This window comes from Cetorhinus maximus, chromosome 12 (genome assembly GCF_964194155.1).
Source record: "Cetorhinus maximus chromosome 12, sCetMax3.hap1.1, whole genome shotgun sequence".
NCBI classification, from domain to species: domain Eukaryota; kingdom Metazoa; phylum Chordata; class Chondrichthyes; order Lamniformes; family Cetorhinidae; genus Cetorhinus; species Cetorhinus maximus.
Genome location: NC_135890.1, coordinates 91294494 through 91308941, shown reverse-complemented (window position 1 = coordinate 91308941; position 14448 = coordinate 91294494). Strand labels below are relative to the sequence as shown.

The 14448-nt window shown below is 46.6% G+C and overlaps 1 protein-coding gene across 1 annotated transcript in view; it reads right to left on the bottom strand.

The window, feature by feature from the left end:
* Window positions 1–340: 340 nt before the first annotated feature.
* The window catches only part of cabp7a (calcium binding protein 7a), a 70139-nt gene continuing 56031 nt past the window's right edge, over window positions 341–14448 (bottom strand). Inside the window, exons 4-5 of the mRNA XM_078554098.1 lie at window positions 8376–8529; window positions 341–784 (exon numbers count right to left, since the gene is read on the bottom strand). Of these exons, the coding sequence (XP_078410224.1) occupies window positions 657–784; window positions 8376–8529 (282 nt within the window). The 3' untranslated portion in view covers window positions 341–656. The remainder of the gene's footprint in view (window positions 785–8375; window positions 8530–14448) is intronic.

Genomic DNA, 14448 nt, shown 5'->3' with positions numbered 1-14448 from the left:
CTAAGATATTAACCATGTACTTTAATGGTTTGTATATGGTATCAAATTGTAATACGTTAAGTTGTGTAATGCAAATTAAAGTGTGGAAATTCATTTTTGAACTAACAAGATAGTGACTGTTGATTTTTTGTTGAAAAACAGTCACAGAATAGGCAGGATGTGCATTTGTTTGATGTCTATGGAAAATTCAGATTCTGACCAAAAATCAACTGGCAAGATAACTGTTTTTCTAAGGAGGAAATGAGCATACAATATCCAGAACCCTTTCACTCACCAGTCTGTTTTTTTTTTCTCTCTCTTTACACAAACATGTTTGGATTCACTCTGCCAAGATAGGAGCTCCTCCAGTCTTCACTATAGGTTTATGCCTACTCAATAGTGTCATGCATACTGTAGATTTCATCTGCCAGTAGTGCACTTGGTGATATCCTTTTGGGTGCTGTTCATCAACATTGTAAATGTTTCACAAAATAAAAGTTGTCACATCACCGTGCATTTGAAAATCCATGCATTATCATGCATCTAATTTCCTGTATTCCTGTATAGGCTGGATGTTCCTTCGGGGACTCCAAAATCAATAGGACTACTATGCAATTGGGCTGCTATCAGTTTCTCAGAATTGTCCAGGTGTAGGCTGATTTGAGGCTGTTGTGCTCTTATTTCATCCCACTTCTCAGCACCTGATTTGCTGCTATGAGCATTACACTGATGATGAAAGCTACAGCGAACGCACAGATGAGACTCTTTCTTACACACGTCTGTTTGATCTGCTGTGTTGAGCATGCTGCAGATAAAAAACAAAAATTGTTGATCTCTGAATTCACTTGAAAACAACACCACTTCATTTTGCTCAGGGCTATATCTAGTGGCCCAGTTGGGAAGTGAGGAAACCTGTCCAGTGAGAGCAAATAAGTTCAAATGCCAGTTAAAAATTGTGTCTTTCCACTTGGAACTCAAGTATGTTTTAAATGTCTATTGCATACAAGGACAACTATGCATATTTGTTAACTAATATATAATGGCACACATATATTAGCAATTCATATGTTAAAAAATTCAAATGTACTCAGAATGTTTTAAATTTCAAATGATGGGGTAATTCCAGAGTCAATACTACCCTGTCGCCAGAGGGATGATCACTTGCTCTGGGAGCAATAAATGTCCATTCCATACCACAAACTCCACAAGAAGAAAAGATAGTGCTTAATTAAAAACATTCATTGTAACCTTGTAAATATGTATTACATGTAAAGTCTAAGACAGTGAAGAGTTGATCTCACAGATGTTGAGGATTTGCATCATTAAAGACTGCCTAAGGATCATTTTCAGTTTTTTTTTTGGTGTTCTAGTGGCCTTTGTTTCCACTCCTCTGAATATTAATGACCATTTATTTTGATGAAAGTAGAAAATTACATCTAATTATGATACCTAATAAGTTTGTAATCATTTCAGAAAGTTATTTACTAACCGACTCTTCAAAGTTAAGAAGTTTTCAAGCACAATTGGATTTAAAATTGAGTGAGAGCAGAATGTAACTCAATTCTTCCATCAAATGCTCTAATTTTCCTTGATGTTGTAAAGGAGATGTCGAGCATTCTGTTAATTTCACTCACTTTGTTCTTGGGGGTTCATAAGAAATTTCTACTGTCTATTCAGCATCAGTGGAAAATGTGGAAAAAATTTAGACCAATTCCAGCCCACAAGTAAGAATTTCTACAATGATAAAAGCAAAATGCTGCAGATGCTGGAAATCTGAAATAAAAACGGAAAATGCTGGAAAAACTCAGCAGGTCTGGCAGCATCTGTGGAGAGAGAAACAGAGTCAATGCCTCAAGTCCGTATGACTCTTCTTCACAGCATCAGCAGCTCTGAAGAAGAGTCACTTGGACTTGAGGCGTTGACTCTGTTTCCTTCTCCACAGATGCTGCCGGTCCTGCTGAATTTTTCCAGCATTTTTTGTTTTCCTTCCTACAATGATGTCTCCTACTGTTAGGACAAGCATGCAGTAACAGTAGACTGTTCTTGAAATGATATTTTACCTTAAAGCCTACTTATTCAGAGTGATGTGGTGGCGCAACATCTCAATACAGGCTGGTAAGGAGCGGGCATAGCCTTGTAATACTTCACATGCTGACCTCAAATCATGCCTGAGGGTGAACTGACAAGCAGAATGTGGTTCACCATATTGAGGGGTGACAAATCAGAGTGGGAGTCATTACAGTCTGAATTAGAATACAGTCTACATTAGAAACTGTATAGTTTCTAGCTCAGCTATGGCAGGAGGAGAAGCCTAGACAGCCAATTACTCCCCACATGCCACAGGGTTTGGAAAATACCTAGAAGAACTAAGGAAACACAATTTTAAGATGTGACAAGGGAAGACTTTTGGTTTATTATTTTCCATTCTTTATTGAGCAATTACCCAATCCAGTTGTTTTACGTGGGACTCAAAATCATTTGGAAAATATTCCAAAGCAAAACATTGCAAACGCTGGTAAATCTGAAATAAAAGCAGAAAACGCTAGAAATACTCAGCAGATCTGGCAGAATCTATGGACAGAGAAATAGAATTACTGGGCAGAATTTTCAGGGAGACGTGTCGGGGGCGGGCCCCGCATGTCAGCGCGTAAAATGAAGCGAGGTGACGTCAGGCGAGCGTTCCGACGTCACCGTACGCCATTGCGATATTTCGTTGGGCGCGCGATGAAGTGCGACGCGCGTTCGCCATTAATCAAAGGGCTAGTTAAGGCCCTTAACTCGGTAATCAACGCCGATTTTCAGGTGCCCGTGCGATCTTCAGCTCGGCTCACGGGCAAAAAGGGCAGGCGGGTAAGCGACTTTTTAACAAAACTCATCCACGGGCGGGATAAGGGGGCTCAGTGGGGTTGTCAATCTGGTCTATGAAGTATTTATTGCAGAAAGTGTTTTAAACGTGCCTGTGTGATCTGCAGCAGCTCAGAACGAATTCCAGCAGCTTTCTGTGTATTTTGAACCTTCAGCTCACCAGTCTGCAATTAGTAATCTTTATCAGGCCTGCAGCTTTCCGGAGGCCTCCCTTTAGCCTGGGTATGGGTTCTGACATGTCCACTGGAGGCAGCTCCTCTGTGGAGGAAAGGAGGGCTAGAATAAGGAGGAGGCCGGGAATGCACAATCAGCCTCCAGGGGAGCCACCTTTGGGAATACAGGCGCAGGCACAAGGGCGCAGGGCCAAGAGGTTGTCCAAGGTGGAAGGGGCCGCAGAAGACACCACTGTCCTGCTGCCAGGGTATACACGCGGAGAAGCAGCTATCTCGATATGACTGAGGTGCAGTGCCGAAGGAGGCTCCGACTATCAAGGGAGACAGTCAACTATATCTGTCAGATGACTGGCCCTGAGATCTCCCCTAACTGTGTGGGCGGACACCCCAAGTCAGCGGCTCTGAAGGTCACAGTTGCCCTCAGCTTCTATGCCTCTGGCTCCTTCCAGGGCTCGATGGGTGATCTTTGCGGTGTCTCCCAATCAGCTGTCCACAGACGCTCTGTTCAGGCATGCATTGACCTTCATCCGCTTCCGCTGGGACGAGGCCAGCCAGACAGAGCGAGCCAGAAGCTTCGCGGCCATTGCTGGCTTCTCCTGCGTCCAGGGTGCTATAGACTGTACACATGTGGCCACCAAGGCATCAGCAGGTGAGCCCGGTGCCTTCGTCAACAGGAAGGGCTTCCACTCCATCAACGTGCAGATAGTATGTGATCACAGGATGCTGATTCTACAAGTCTGTGCAAGGTACCCAGGCAGCTCCCACGATGCCTACATCCTCAGACACTCCCAGGTGCCAGGGCTCTTCAGTGCTCCAGCCCGGCTGGATGATGGCTGCTGGGTGACAAGGGCTATCCCCTCAAAAGGTGGCTCATGACGCCTCTCTGCCATCCAAGAACAGAAGCTGAGCAGTGGTACAATAGGAGCCACGTCTCCACAAGGACTGTGGTGGAGAGAGCCATCGGTCTTCTCAAGATGCGCTTTCGATGCCTGGACCGCTCAGGTGGCGCACTCCAATACCCCCCAGATCGTGTCTCCGTGATAGTGGTAGCATGCTGCGCTCTCCACAATCTTGCGCTGGAAAGGGGGGACGCTGTGGACGATGAAGACCTTGATGTAGTGGATGCAGCTGCACATCATGAGTCCATCGGAGGATGAGGAAGCACAGGGAAATGATGAGGGGCTGAACGCTGACCCGGAACTACACCAAGGAGGCAGGGACACTCGGCAGACTTTAATCCAATGAACCTTCAGCTAGCTCCACACAAATGGATCTGGAGGACCAGCATTGCCTGGCACTAACATACATGGCACTTAAGTGCTACATCTGCCACTTCATCAGCTGCAACTAAGGACTTAGTACATAAACCTCAATGTCCACTCAAACACTCATGGTATGTCCGTGAAACATACAGATGCAGCACAAAGAAGCTACCCTCAGCCATGGTAACACGTGGATTTTATTTTGATCCATCATATGATCTAACAAAATTAATTCCAAACGTTGTTACAACGTCAAAAAATAAAAATTCCCTAACCTAGGGCCAACACAAAAGTACCAGTGAGAAACCCTGTGGTGTGCCTAAGGTGCCTTATGCTTACATTTCCGGGTGCTACGTCTTGGTGCTGTCCCATCGCTGGGAGTGGCTTCTCAGACAGCCTGCTGACTCTGCTGTCCTGTTGGCCTCAATGACCTTGGCAGACATCCTCTGGCCCGTGGAGCCTGTGCTGGCCCCGCCTGTTCCACAGCTGGCATCTCCCCAGTCGCTGCAGCCTCACCGGATGAAATGGTCACTGGCAGAGCAGCAGAGGAGCTGCCGCCCTCATCCGGAGCGCCCTGGGAGAAGCCCATAGAAGCAACAGGCAGCTGCTACACTGTCGTGAGGTCGCTTCGGACCTCCCTGCTCACTGTAGATGGATGGGCACCGAGCTGGGACACTTAGTGCCCAGACCATCTCCCACATTGCCAATGACCAGCTGTGACCACTGGCGCTGTGAGGGCTTGCAGGTCCAAACATATCCCCAGGAGAAGCTGGTTATTCTGCTGGAAGCCCCTCTCCAGGAGAGTCACCAATCTCTCCATGGAGGAAGCATGACGTTCTGACATGAGGCTCATGGCATCACTGACGCTCCATGTGGATTTCTCCAACACGGAGACCAAGCGAAGCATACTCTCATGCAATCCTGCCAGATGCTCCCACACACCTGGCCGCATTTCCTGCGTGGCAGACGACTCCAGAGACTCATCATCACGGCCCGACTCAGCATGTGCCCGGTCCCCTGCAGTCCTCCAGCTGCTGGTGCCATCGGCACTCTCTGTCTCTGCCAGCTCCTCCAGCGATTGTGAAGTGCCCTCTCCAATGTGCCCCGGGACACTAGCCAATGTAAAAATTCCCACCGATGTGCTAGTCTCTGCGCTGGTGCCTGCCTCACTGAAATGGTGTGACGCAGGTGACAGTTCAGGCCCCTCAGCTGTGAGAGGGGACATCTGAAATTGCTCCTGGCGGCCATGCTCTGATGATGCTGAAATTAACAACAAGGACAGTGGATCAGTTAGCGTGCACACAATGCTCATAATGCGCTCAGCCTTCCAGAACCTAAGGAGACGAACATTGGTGGGGTGGCTAATAGTCAGGAGGAGGCCCAAACATTACAGGCTGATGCAGACGGGCTGGTCAGATGGCCTAATGAATGCCAAATGGAACGTTATGTGGATAAGTGTGAGGTGATGCACTTGGGCAGGACAAACAAGGTACGGGAATACATGAGGAATGGTAGGACCGTGGAAAGTAAGGAAGACTAGAGGGACCTTGCTGGGCATGTTGACAGGCCCGTTAAGGTAGTGGAACAGGAAAATAAGACGTTTAAGAAGGTAAAAGCGATACTTGCCTTTATTAGCCGAGGAATAGAACATAGGAACAGGAGGTCATGTTGCAAGTGCAGAAAACGCTGTCGAGGTCACAGCTACACTTCTGCGTTCAGTTGTGATCAGCGCTTCATGGGATGGATGTGATTGGAGTGGAGAGAGTGCAGAGCTTCGTGACCAGGATGCATGCTGGCCTGGAGAGTTTGAGTTATGAGGAAACAGCATAGACTGGGGATATTTGCCGTGGAGCACAGGAGATCGATGGGTCACATTATTGAGCTTTATAACATTATGAGGGGCAGAGATCGGGTGGACAGAAAGCAACATTTCCCCTTGGCGGAGGGATGACTAACCTGGTGGTATTTATTTAAGGTAAGGGGCATGAGGTTGACAGGTGAGGTGATGAGGAACTTTTGCACAGAGTAATGTGGGACGCACTGGCTGAAAGGGTGGTGGAGGCAGAAACCCTTCTAAGATGTAATAAGTATTTGGATGTGCAGTTGCGATACCATGGCATACAAGGCCATGGGGATAGTTGTCAGAAACGGGACAAGGTGACTTTGGAAGGTGCTAGAGACACGCATCTTTGAAGGGCTGAGGGACCTTTTTCTATGACCCACACATCTATCACTCTATCAGTCTGTGAATGAGCAGTGTTGCTGCATTAACGATTCCAACAATCATCAGTGCTTTGGATGGTGGGAAGACAGAGCAGATGGGACTGTGGGCCTCAAATACCTGGCTGCTCCACCCCAGCCTCACTGACACCTGTGGATCTGGGTGCATGGCGCATTTCTAGCTCCAGGGCCTCCTGTTCAAAACGGGTCAAGATGACGAGCTGGACCTGGCTGCCTCCAGTGCGCGAACGTTCGTGTGCATTATACGCATTTTTCTCCTGCAAAACAGAGAAGACCATTTATTGGGGCTGATCGCTCATGTACTCTGCACGCATACGCCGTACCCCAACCACAGTGGCCCATCTGAGGCCTCCAGTGCCTCTTGTCCACGCTACTGGTGACTGGTCATAAAAATATAGAACGGCTGCTCCCAACCCAACCCCCCACCAAACCCCAACGGCCACCTTGGACACATTCTGCGTCCATCACTTTGAGAAACACACGGTCTTAGCTCCCATGGCAAGGAGGCTCTAGGTGCGGTGCCGAGGGCACCAGATGGCTCTTGGCCACAAGACGTTGAGGCTCCCCTTCCACCATCTCATCACCGTGAATAGAACATGTGTTGGAGTTCTAAGTATGCGCCTAGCTGCATCTCCTGCAGGTTGCCCCCAGACTAGTCATGCGTGACTAAAACCAACACATGGTGCGGGGAGAACCCATCTTCTCATGAACCACTAAGGCATGGTCACTATCTGCTTGCCCACCCAGCGTGAGACAAATGCCCAACATGAGTCAACGCAGTCACGACACTAAGACTTGGCGGGGGGGAGGGGGGAGGCCCTCAAATGCTAAGGCTACCTGCTGGATTAAATGCCCAAGGCCAACATGGTACTCACCCTTCCAGAGCGCAACAAATTGTTGTAGCACTTCTGACACTGGATCCAGGTGCGCCGCACCACGTTACGGGAGCTCACCATCTCCGCCACCAACTCCCAGGCACACTTCGTCATGTGGGGGGATCTCCTCCTCCCATCCTGGGGAAACAGCACCTCCCGCCGTGCTGCCACCTCCTCCACAAAGGCGGCAAGGCAGTCATTGGAAAAGCGAGGGGCACATTGGCTCCCCCGATGGCCTACCCTGCAGCCTGCCCTTCTCCTGGCCCACACCCTGCAGCCTGCCCTCCTCCTCTGGCCTTCCCTCTACATTGGTCTGCTGTGCAGACCCCCTGCAGTGCCACCTGTAGTTGGCTATTGTGAACAGCCTAAAGGAGGCTGCCTGGCCTTTTTTTATATACAGACTGCTGGGTCGTCATTGGACCCGGCGGTCTGTACACGCCAGCTGCAAATTTAAGACTCCCGCTCTCCATGGGAGTGGGAAATGCACTGGGTGGGTCTTAATTGGCCTGCCCACGCAAAATGGCGGCGCGGCCCACGTCAGCTTCAGCTCTGTCCGCTCACCTAACGGAAAATTTTGGCCACTGTTTCAGGTTGCTGACCTTTCGTCAGAACTGGAAGCCTGTCAGTCAGGCTGGCTTCTGGGCAGGGAACCAGTTGGTAGCATCACATGCACATGGTGGAGTTAAAACTTCACAGTGTGTGGGCAACCCCAATGCCAGGCTCCCCAAGCCTTACTGAGCCCCCATTCCTGGTGGGTCAGCTGTTAAAATCCAGACCATGAACCCTGTTTCACTCTCTACAGATGCTTCCAGACCTGCTGAGCATTTCAAAAAGAGAAAATACTTGGAAAGATATTCATCCATTTATCACATCTTATCAGAGAGTGTGACATTCATTCAGTTGCACTTGGTGGATTTGTGACTGTGGCAGCGATTTACTGGAAGCCAGAAACAGATTGTGCAGTATCATACTGGACTTACTGTCAATGTCAACAGGACATTCATCTGGGTTTACAACGTGGCCTGCTTCTTCTGTCATGATTATATTTTCTATGTCCTTCATTGACAAATGTTCACAGAATGCCTCATAAAGGAGTCTCTTCAGCTCTTCTACCGTCATTCTCTGCATATCGCACTGCGGGACAAACCAAATATGTAAAGTTGATAATCCCAGGAGTAGTGTCATCGTAATATAATTACATCCATTATGGTAGCAACAACAATTATAACTTGTCTCTTCCAATGGCACTCTGTGATTAGCTGATAGTTACTTAAGTGTAACATGAATTGGAACCTTTGTTGAGTCTCTTGCCTTTTTCTGTTTGTCTGGACATTTTGGCCACTGCAACATTTCTATACTAATGAATAATTTCTGGCACTTAAACTGAATTCATATTTTCATTACAGAAAGTGCTTTATTGTGCCAAAGACCATTATAATAGGGATCATAATAACCCTAAACCAAGGCAAGGTTTATACTCTACATCTGGACAAAAACAGTAACAATGATTGGATTAATGTTATTCTTGAACACCATATCGTTGTGCTGCTTACTTAGAAGTGCTACTATAGCACCACAGACAAATAATGTGTCTAAATATGGTACCATGGAATAATAGGATGTGATTGTGTTCCATAACTCCTTATATGATGGTGGCCTGATGTCAGTTGAGGGGTTAGTGGCAGGCAGAGAATGAAGATAAAGATCAGATAAGTTCTCCACCCCCTCCCTCACGGGAAACAAATTACAGTAAAGTGCCGCCATTCATGAGGGTTATGTTCCCGCGAAACCTCACAAACGGCAAGATCGTGAACAATGAACATGCTTTTCCATGGAAGTCAATTAGATAGGTTCCAGTAATACGAGGGCAGTATTGGTTTGTGCAGTTACTGCGCAGCAAATTGTGATACCTGTACATGACCGACAGGGGGAGCCTCTGAGCAAAACAAGACATGTATTGAAAATTTTAAAAAGAGACAATCCTCATTTAAGAGAAAAAGGAATCAACTCAAAACTGGCAGACAAAATCGGTGAACATTTCAAAATTGAACAGAGCGGTTATTGCAGCTCTGGAGCGAGATTCGGACATTTCCAGGATAATCTCTCTGTTCGGGCTGTGCTTCAGCAACCACTCCTGGCATCACTTCTCACACCTGTCAGAAAGGTGCTTAAAGAAAGAAAATGAAATGTCCATGGCCAGGACAAATGAAAGGAATCCACTTCCAGAGACTTGGGTGCCATCTCCCTGTTAAAACGTGTTGAGGTCTCTGTTCTGTCATGGCTGACATCTCCTTGGGGGGAAAGAGAGGGGAAAGAAAGTGCCGATAAGCAAACAACTGCTCACACAATGGCCGACGCGGTGTAAAAAAGCTTTAACACGGGTAAGGGAATAGGCAAACACCTTAAGCTGCACTGCCCTGCTACCAGCCTTCAGCACGGCATAGAAGCAGCTTATGCAGCTCCCCCGTTCACCTCTACCGGGGGGCAAGAAGAGAGGCCATGCCACCACCAACTGTTCCAGCAGCAGCAGGAACAACACAAACAGCAGCATCAGCTGCCTTCTCCTCAGCCACATGCCACTCCACAGGACAACAAAATCCAGCTGGAAGGTGGCGAGACACTCAAAGGATCAGCTCTCTCAACATGTCTGAGCACCAGCACCTCAGGCTTTCACTGCAGGTCATTGTTGACATCTGCAGCCTCCTAGAACAAGACTTCCTTCCCAATGGAGAAGCTGGACATGCATCACAAGGGGCCACCAAGATGCCTGTCACTGGAAGGCCACACCCCCAACGTGGCCTGGTTGTCTGCCTCTCGCCAAGTTGTGTGTTTTTTCCCCCCCCTGCAAAGAGAGAAAGCAGTGAGGAATGAGTAAGGGCTTGGTGGAGAGGAAGGAAGGGCACCACTTTTGGAGGGTGACTGTGATATATGGGTGTGAGACACCTTGAGGCTGAGGGTGACTGTGAGTATTGACTCTTCAGATGGGGTTGTGAGGCACCTGGAGAGAGAGGAATGAGTGCAGCTGCATGGTTAGTTCAGTTGAAAAGTGCCATGCTGGGCAAGTCAGAGTGTAGTGAAATTGTTGTACCTGAAATTGGTATGGCACTCACCTGTCATGCCCTCCTGAGGTTCTGGATCATCTTGGTGCACATTCTCCAGTTGGAGGATCTTCCTCCTGTCCTTCGGAGAGCTCATCTCACTGCAGTCCATCAAATCCCGCAGCAGGACTTCCAGGTAAGAGTGATAGACCTGGGGTCCTTCCCAGGTCCCCTTTCCATTCCTGTGGCTGCTGCAGCCTCAAAAATCCAAGTGCTGGTGAGCTTTTCTGAACCATGCGGTAGTCCCTTTAAACAGAAATCCTCGCTTTAACAGAATGGACACGCCATCCACCCTCCCTCCCTGGTCGGAGAGCCTGAAAGCGGGTTGTTAATAGGTTTGCTCTGGTAAAGAGCAACTGTTGGGTGTGCTGTGCTGCTGTGCAGGGAGTTGGCTAACAATCCTAAAAATGGCCACAGAGTTGTGCCCAGGACTAGGTTGGTAAGATTCTGCTCCCAGTCATTAGGTCGCACTTCCCATTGTTGAATAACACAAAAGAGGAATGCATGTAAAAATCATTATAAATATAACAGGGAGCAGCTTGTGAGGGTGGTGTAGGTGACCCACTGTTGCACATAAAGGTAAATAATAAAACAAAATCTTAATCCATTCTTCGGCATTGTCTGCCCAATTTTTGCTGAAATTAGCACTGGGTCCTAAAACAGGCATTAAACCCCTGATTAGCATCAATGGAAATGTGGAAATAATTTCTGCCAATTGCAACCCGGAAGTAGGAATACTGTTTCTGCAGCGATGTCTCCTGCTGTCTTTAGACAGGCACTTTAGCCTCTCGGACGTTGTTTCGAGTCAGTTTGCCACATATCTTCGTGGACGGGGTGGGGGAGATCGTGCATGGAAATTCTTCCCCAAACCTTCGACTTTCATTGTCAAAAAATTGGGGGCAGCCATGATCAAAACATTGATGCAGCTTTTCACTGGGACTATGGTGCTGCTCATTCTGAAAATTGGACTGATTGGATGATGCCCAGCTTTTCTAACTGGCACAGTTCTGCATCCACCTTCTCCTTTAAGGAACAAGGCATAGGTCTGGCCTTAGATGGGGTGTCGCCTGAGAATCCATATATATTTTTGCTTGCAAGCCTTTTAACTTCCCTAATTCGTCACGAAATACACCGTCGTATTTCCTTAGCTGTTGAGGAACTCCTCTTGTTCTCATGTGAAATATTTCAGGCCAGTCAAGCTTGATTTTTTGTACCCAGTCTCGGTCCAGAAGATTAGGTCCTTCGCCTGTCACTATGATGACTGGAAGTTGGGCTGTCTGTAGCCTATAGGACACAGGTACTGTGGCAACACTCTTTAACTGTATGGATTCTCCAGTGTTTGTTTTCAATTGAGCCAGTTTCAGTAGCTGGGTACCTTTATTTAGGTATTTAAATGTGTGCTCTCCCACCACTGTGGTTGAGGTTCCCGTATCTACCTAACAAACTAATCGGTCCCGCAGCATATCATTGTGTCTCTGAATGCGCAGTGCTCAGTCAGCTGCTTCAGCTTTGCTGTACAAGTTGTGATGGACTCTCCCAGGGCCCTAACTCTGGAATTAAACTTAAACCTCTGCATTATTATGGCTGAAAATGCGTTTTCACATGGTCAACTAATTCATTAAAGGGCTTAGAATTGTGCGTTTTCAGGGCCATCAGACCTTGGATGAGATTGTATGTCTTGCCACCACATACGCTCAAAAGGATTGCTTTCTGCTTCTCCTCCACGGTAATTTCATTTGCTAGGAAATAAAAACCAAGGCGATCTACATACTGGCTCCAGTCTTCCATAGTCGTGTCGTCAGGATCGATTCTGCCAAAGAGTGGCATGACTGGTGAGTATTCTTTTCTTTTTTCTTAAGATTTGATGTACTCATGTTCACAAGGTGAGGTGCAGGATCAGAGCTATTCCATCCTTGTCGCCAAATGTAATGGCTTGATGTACTGGACAGGTTTCAATTAGAAACAGATAACTTTATTATAGAGAGCTTTTCAGGTGCTACATGCTTGAACCAGGTCCTCTACAAGAAGGCCCGGCCACCGCTGGATTACCTGTGCCTAGGGCTCATTGATTGGGGCCGCTAAGAACAATCACGTGACCCCCTGATAGGCAGTAGGAAAGGCTATACCTTCAGTTACTACACCGGAAATGACTGTGAAAAGTTACATTGAACCATTTAATAGTTTCATTGGTGTACACTGGTCAGTTCTTTAATAAATTAAAAGCTTTGTTTGAAAACATTTTAAAACATCCCTGCTTGTGCCTAAAATAAGGAGCACAATTTGAAGAAATTTCCCTGACCAGTGCAATAGGATCATTGCATAATTTTTCTTTTCCAGTATTTTAAAATAGTCATACAGTTTCAGAAAGTCAGAGAGAAGGCTTTGAAGAGAGGGAGATAGAAACACATTAGTTCAGAGGCACTTGGATAAATCTGGAGAAAATTCCAAAAATGGAGTAAGAAATAATTTGTGAAATTGGATTTCCAAGGTGTGAAGTTTAGTACCAGTGTATCACTTGTATGTCACAGTTAGGTTCTGAGAACAGCAGCAAGATTACATGTACATAGAAAGAACAACATTGGAAGAAGGAACAAACACAATGACAACAGATAGAGATCCTTCATATTGACGTTCTGGAGGAAAATACAAGCATCCTAGAGGGAGACAACATCATCAACTCAAGGAATAAGGTTGTGTAAGATGCAGGAATCAATGCTGGATCTGGAATTTATGAACAACAACCTGAATACATTAGAGTTTTAATGTATCTGAATGTTACCCAAGCTGTTGACTTGCCAGCTATAAATTAAAATTTAACCAAAACTAAGCACGCTGATTAGCTCCGAAGAAGTCATACGGACTCGAAACGTTAACTCTGTTTGTCTCTCCACAGATGCTGTTAGACCTGCTGAGTTTTTCCAGCATTTTCTTTTGTTAATTCATTCATTCACTGGTGCACTGGCCATCTGAAGGGTGGTTGGCTGTGTAAAGAATATAATGTAGACTGGGTAATGTAGTACAAGTATGCCAAATTCAGGTATTCAATAATCTGCTAGATGTGAATGGCAAATCCCCAGAAGGATCTTTGAGAAGAAGCCAGGGTGAAGGGATTAACAATTGATCTGGTCCTAGTTAAGGGAGAACCAGTAGATGTGGTGTATTTGGATTTTCAGAAAGCTTTTGATAAAGTCCCACATAAGAGGTTAGTGTGTAAAATTAAAGCACATGGTATTGGGGGTAATATATTGGCGTGAATTGAGAATTGGTTAGCAGACAGGAAACAGAGAGTAGGAATAAATGTGTCTTTTTGGGATGGCAGACAGTGACTAGTGGGGTACCGCAGGGATCAGTGCTTGGGCCCCAGCTATTCACAATATATATATATCAATGATTTGGATGAAGGAACCAAATATACTTCCAAATTTGCTGATGACACGAAACGTGGTGGGAATGTGAGCGATGAGGAGGGTGTTAAGAGGCTTCAAGGTGATTGACAGGTTGAGTGAGTGGGTAAATATATGGCAGATGCAGTATAATGTGGATGAGTGTGAAGTTATCCACTTTGGGAGGACGAACAGAATGGCAGAGTACTATTTAAATGGTGATAGACTGGGAAATGTCGATGTGCAAAGGGACCTGGGTGTCCTTGTACATCCATCACTGAAAGCAAGCATGCTGGTACAGCAAGCAGTTAAGAAGGCAAGTGGTATGTTGGCCTTCATTGCGAGAGGACTTGATACAGGAGCAAGGATATCTTACTGCAGCTGTACAGGGCCTTGCTGAGACCGCACCTGGAGTATTGTGTGCAGTTTTGGTTTTCTTATCTAAGAAAGGATATATTTGCCATAGAGGGAGTGCAGCGAAGGTTCACCAGGCTGATTCCTGGGATGGCAGGATTGTCGTATGAGGAGATATTAGGCCAACTAGGTTTGTATTCACTGGAGTTTAGAAGAAT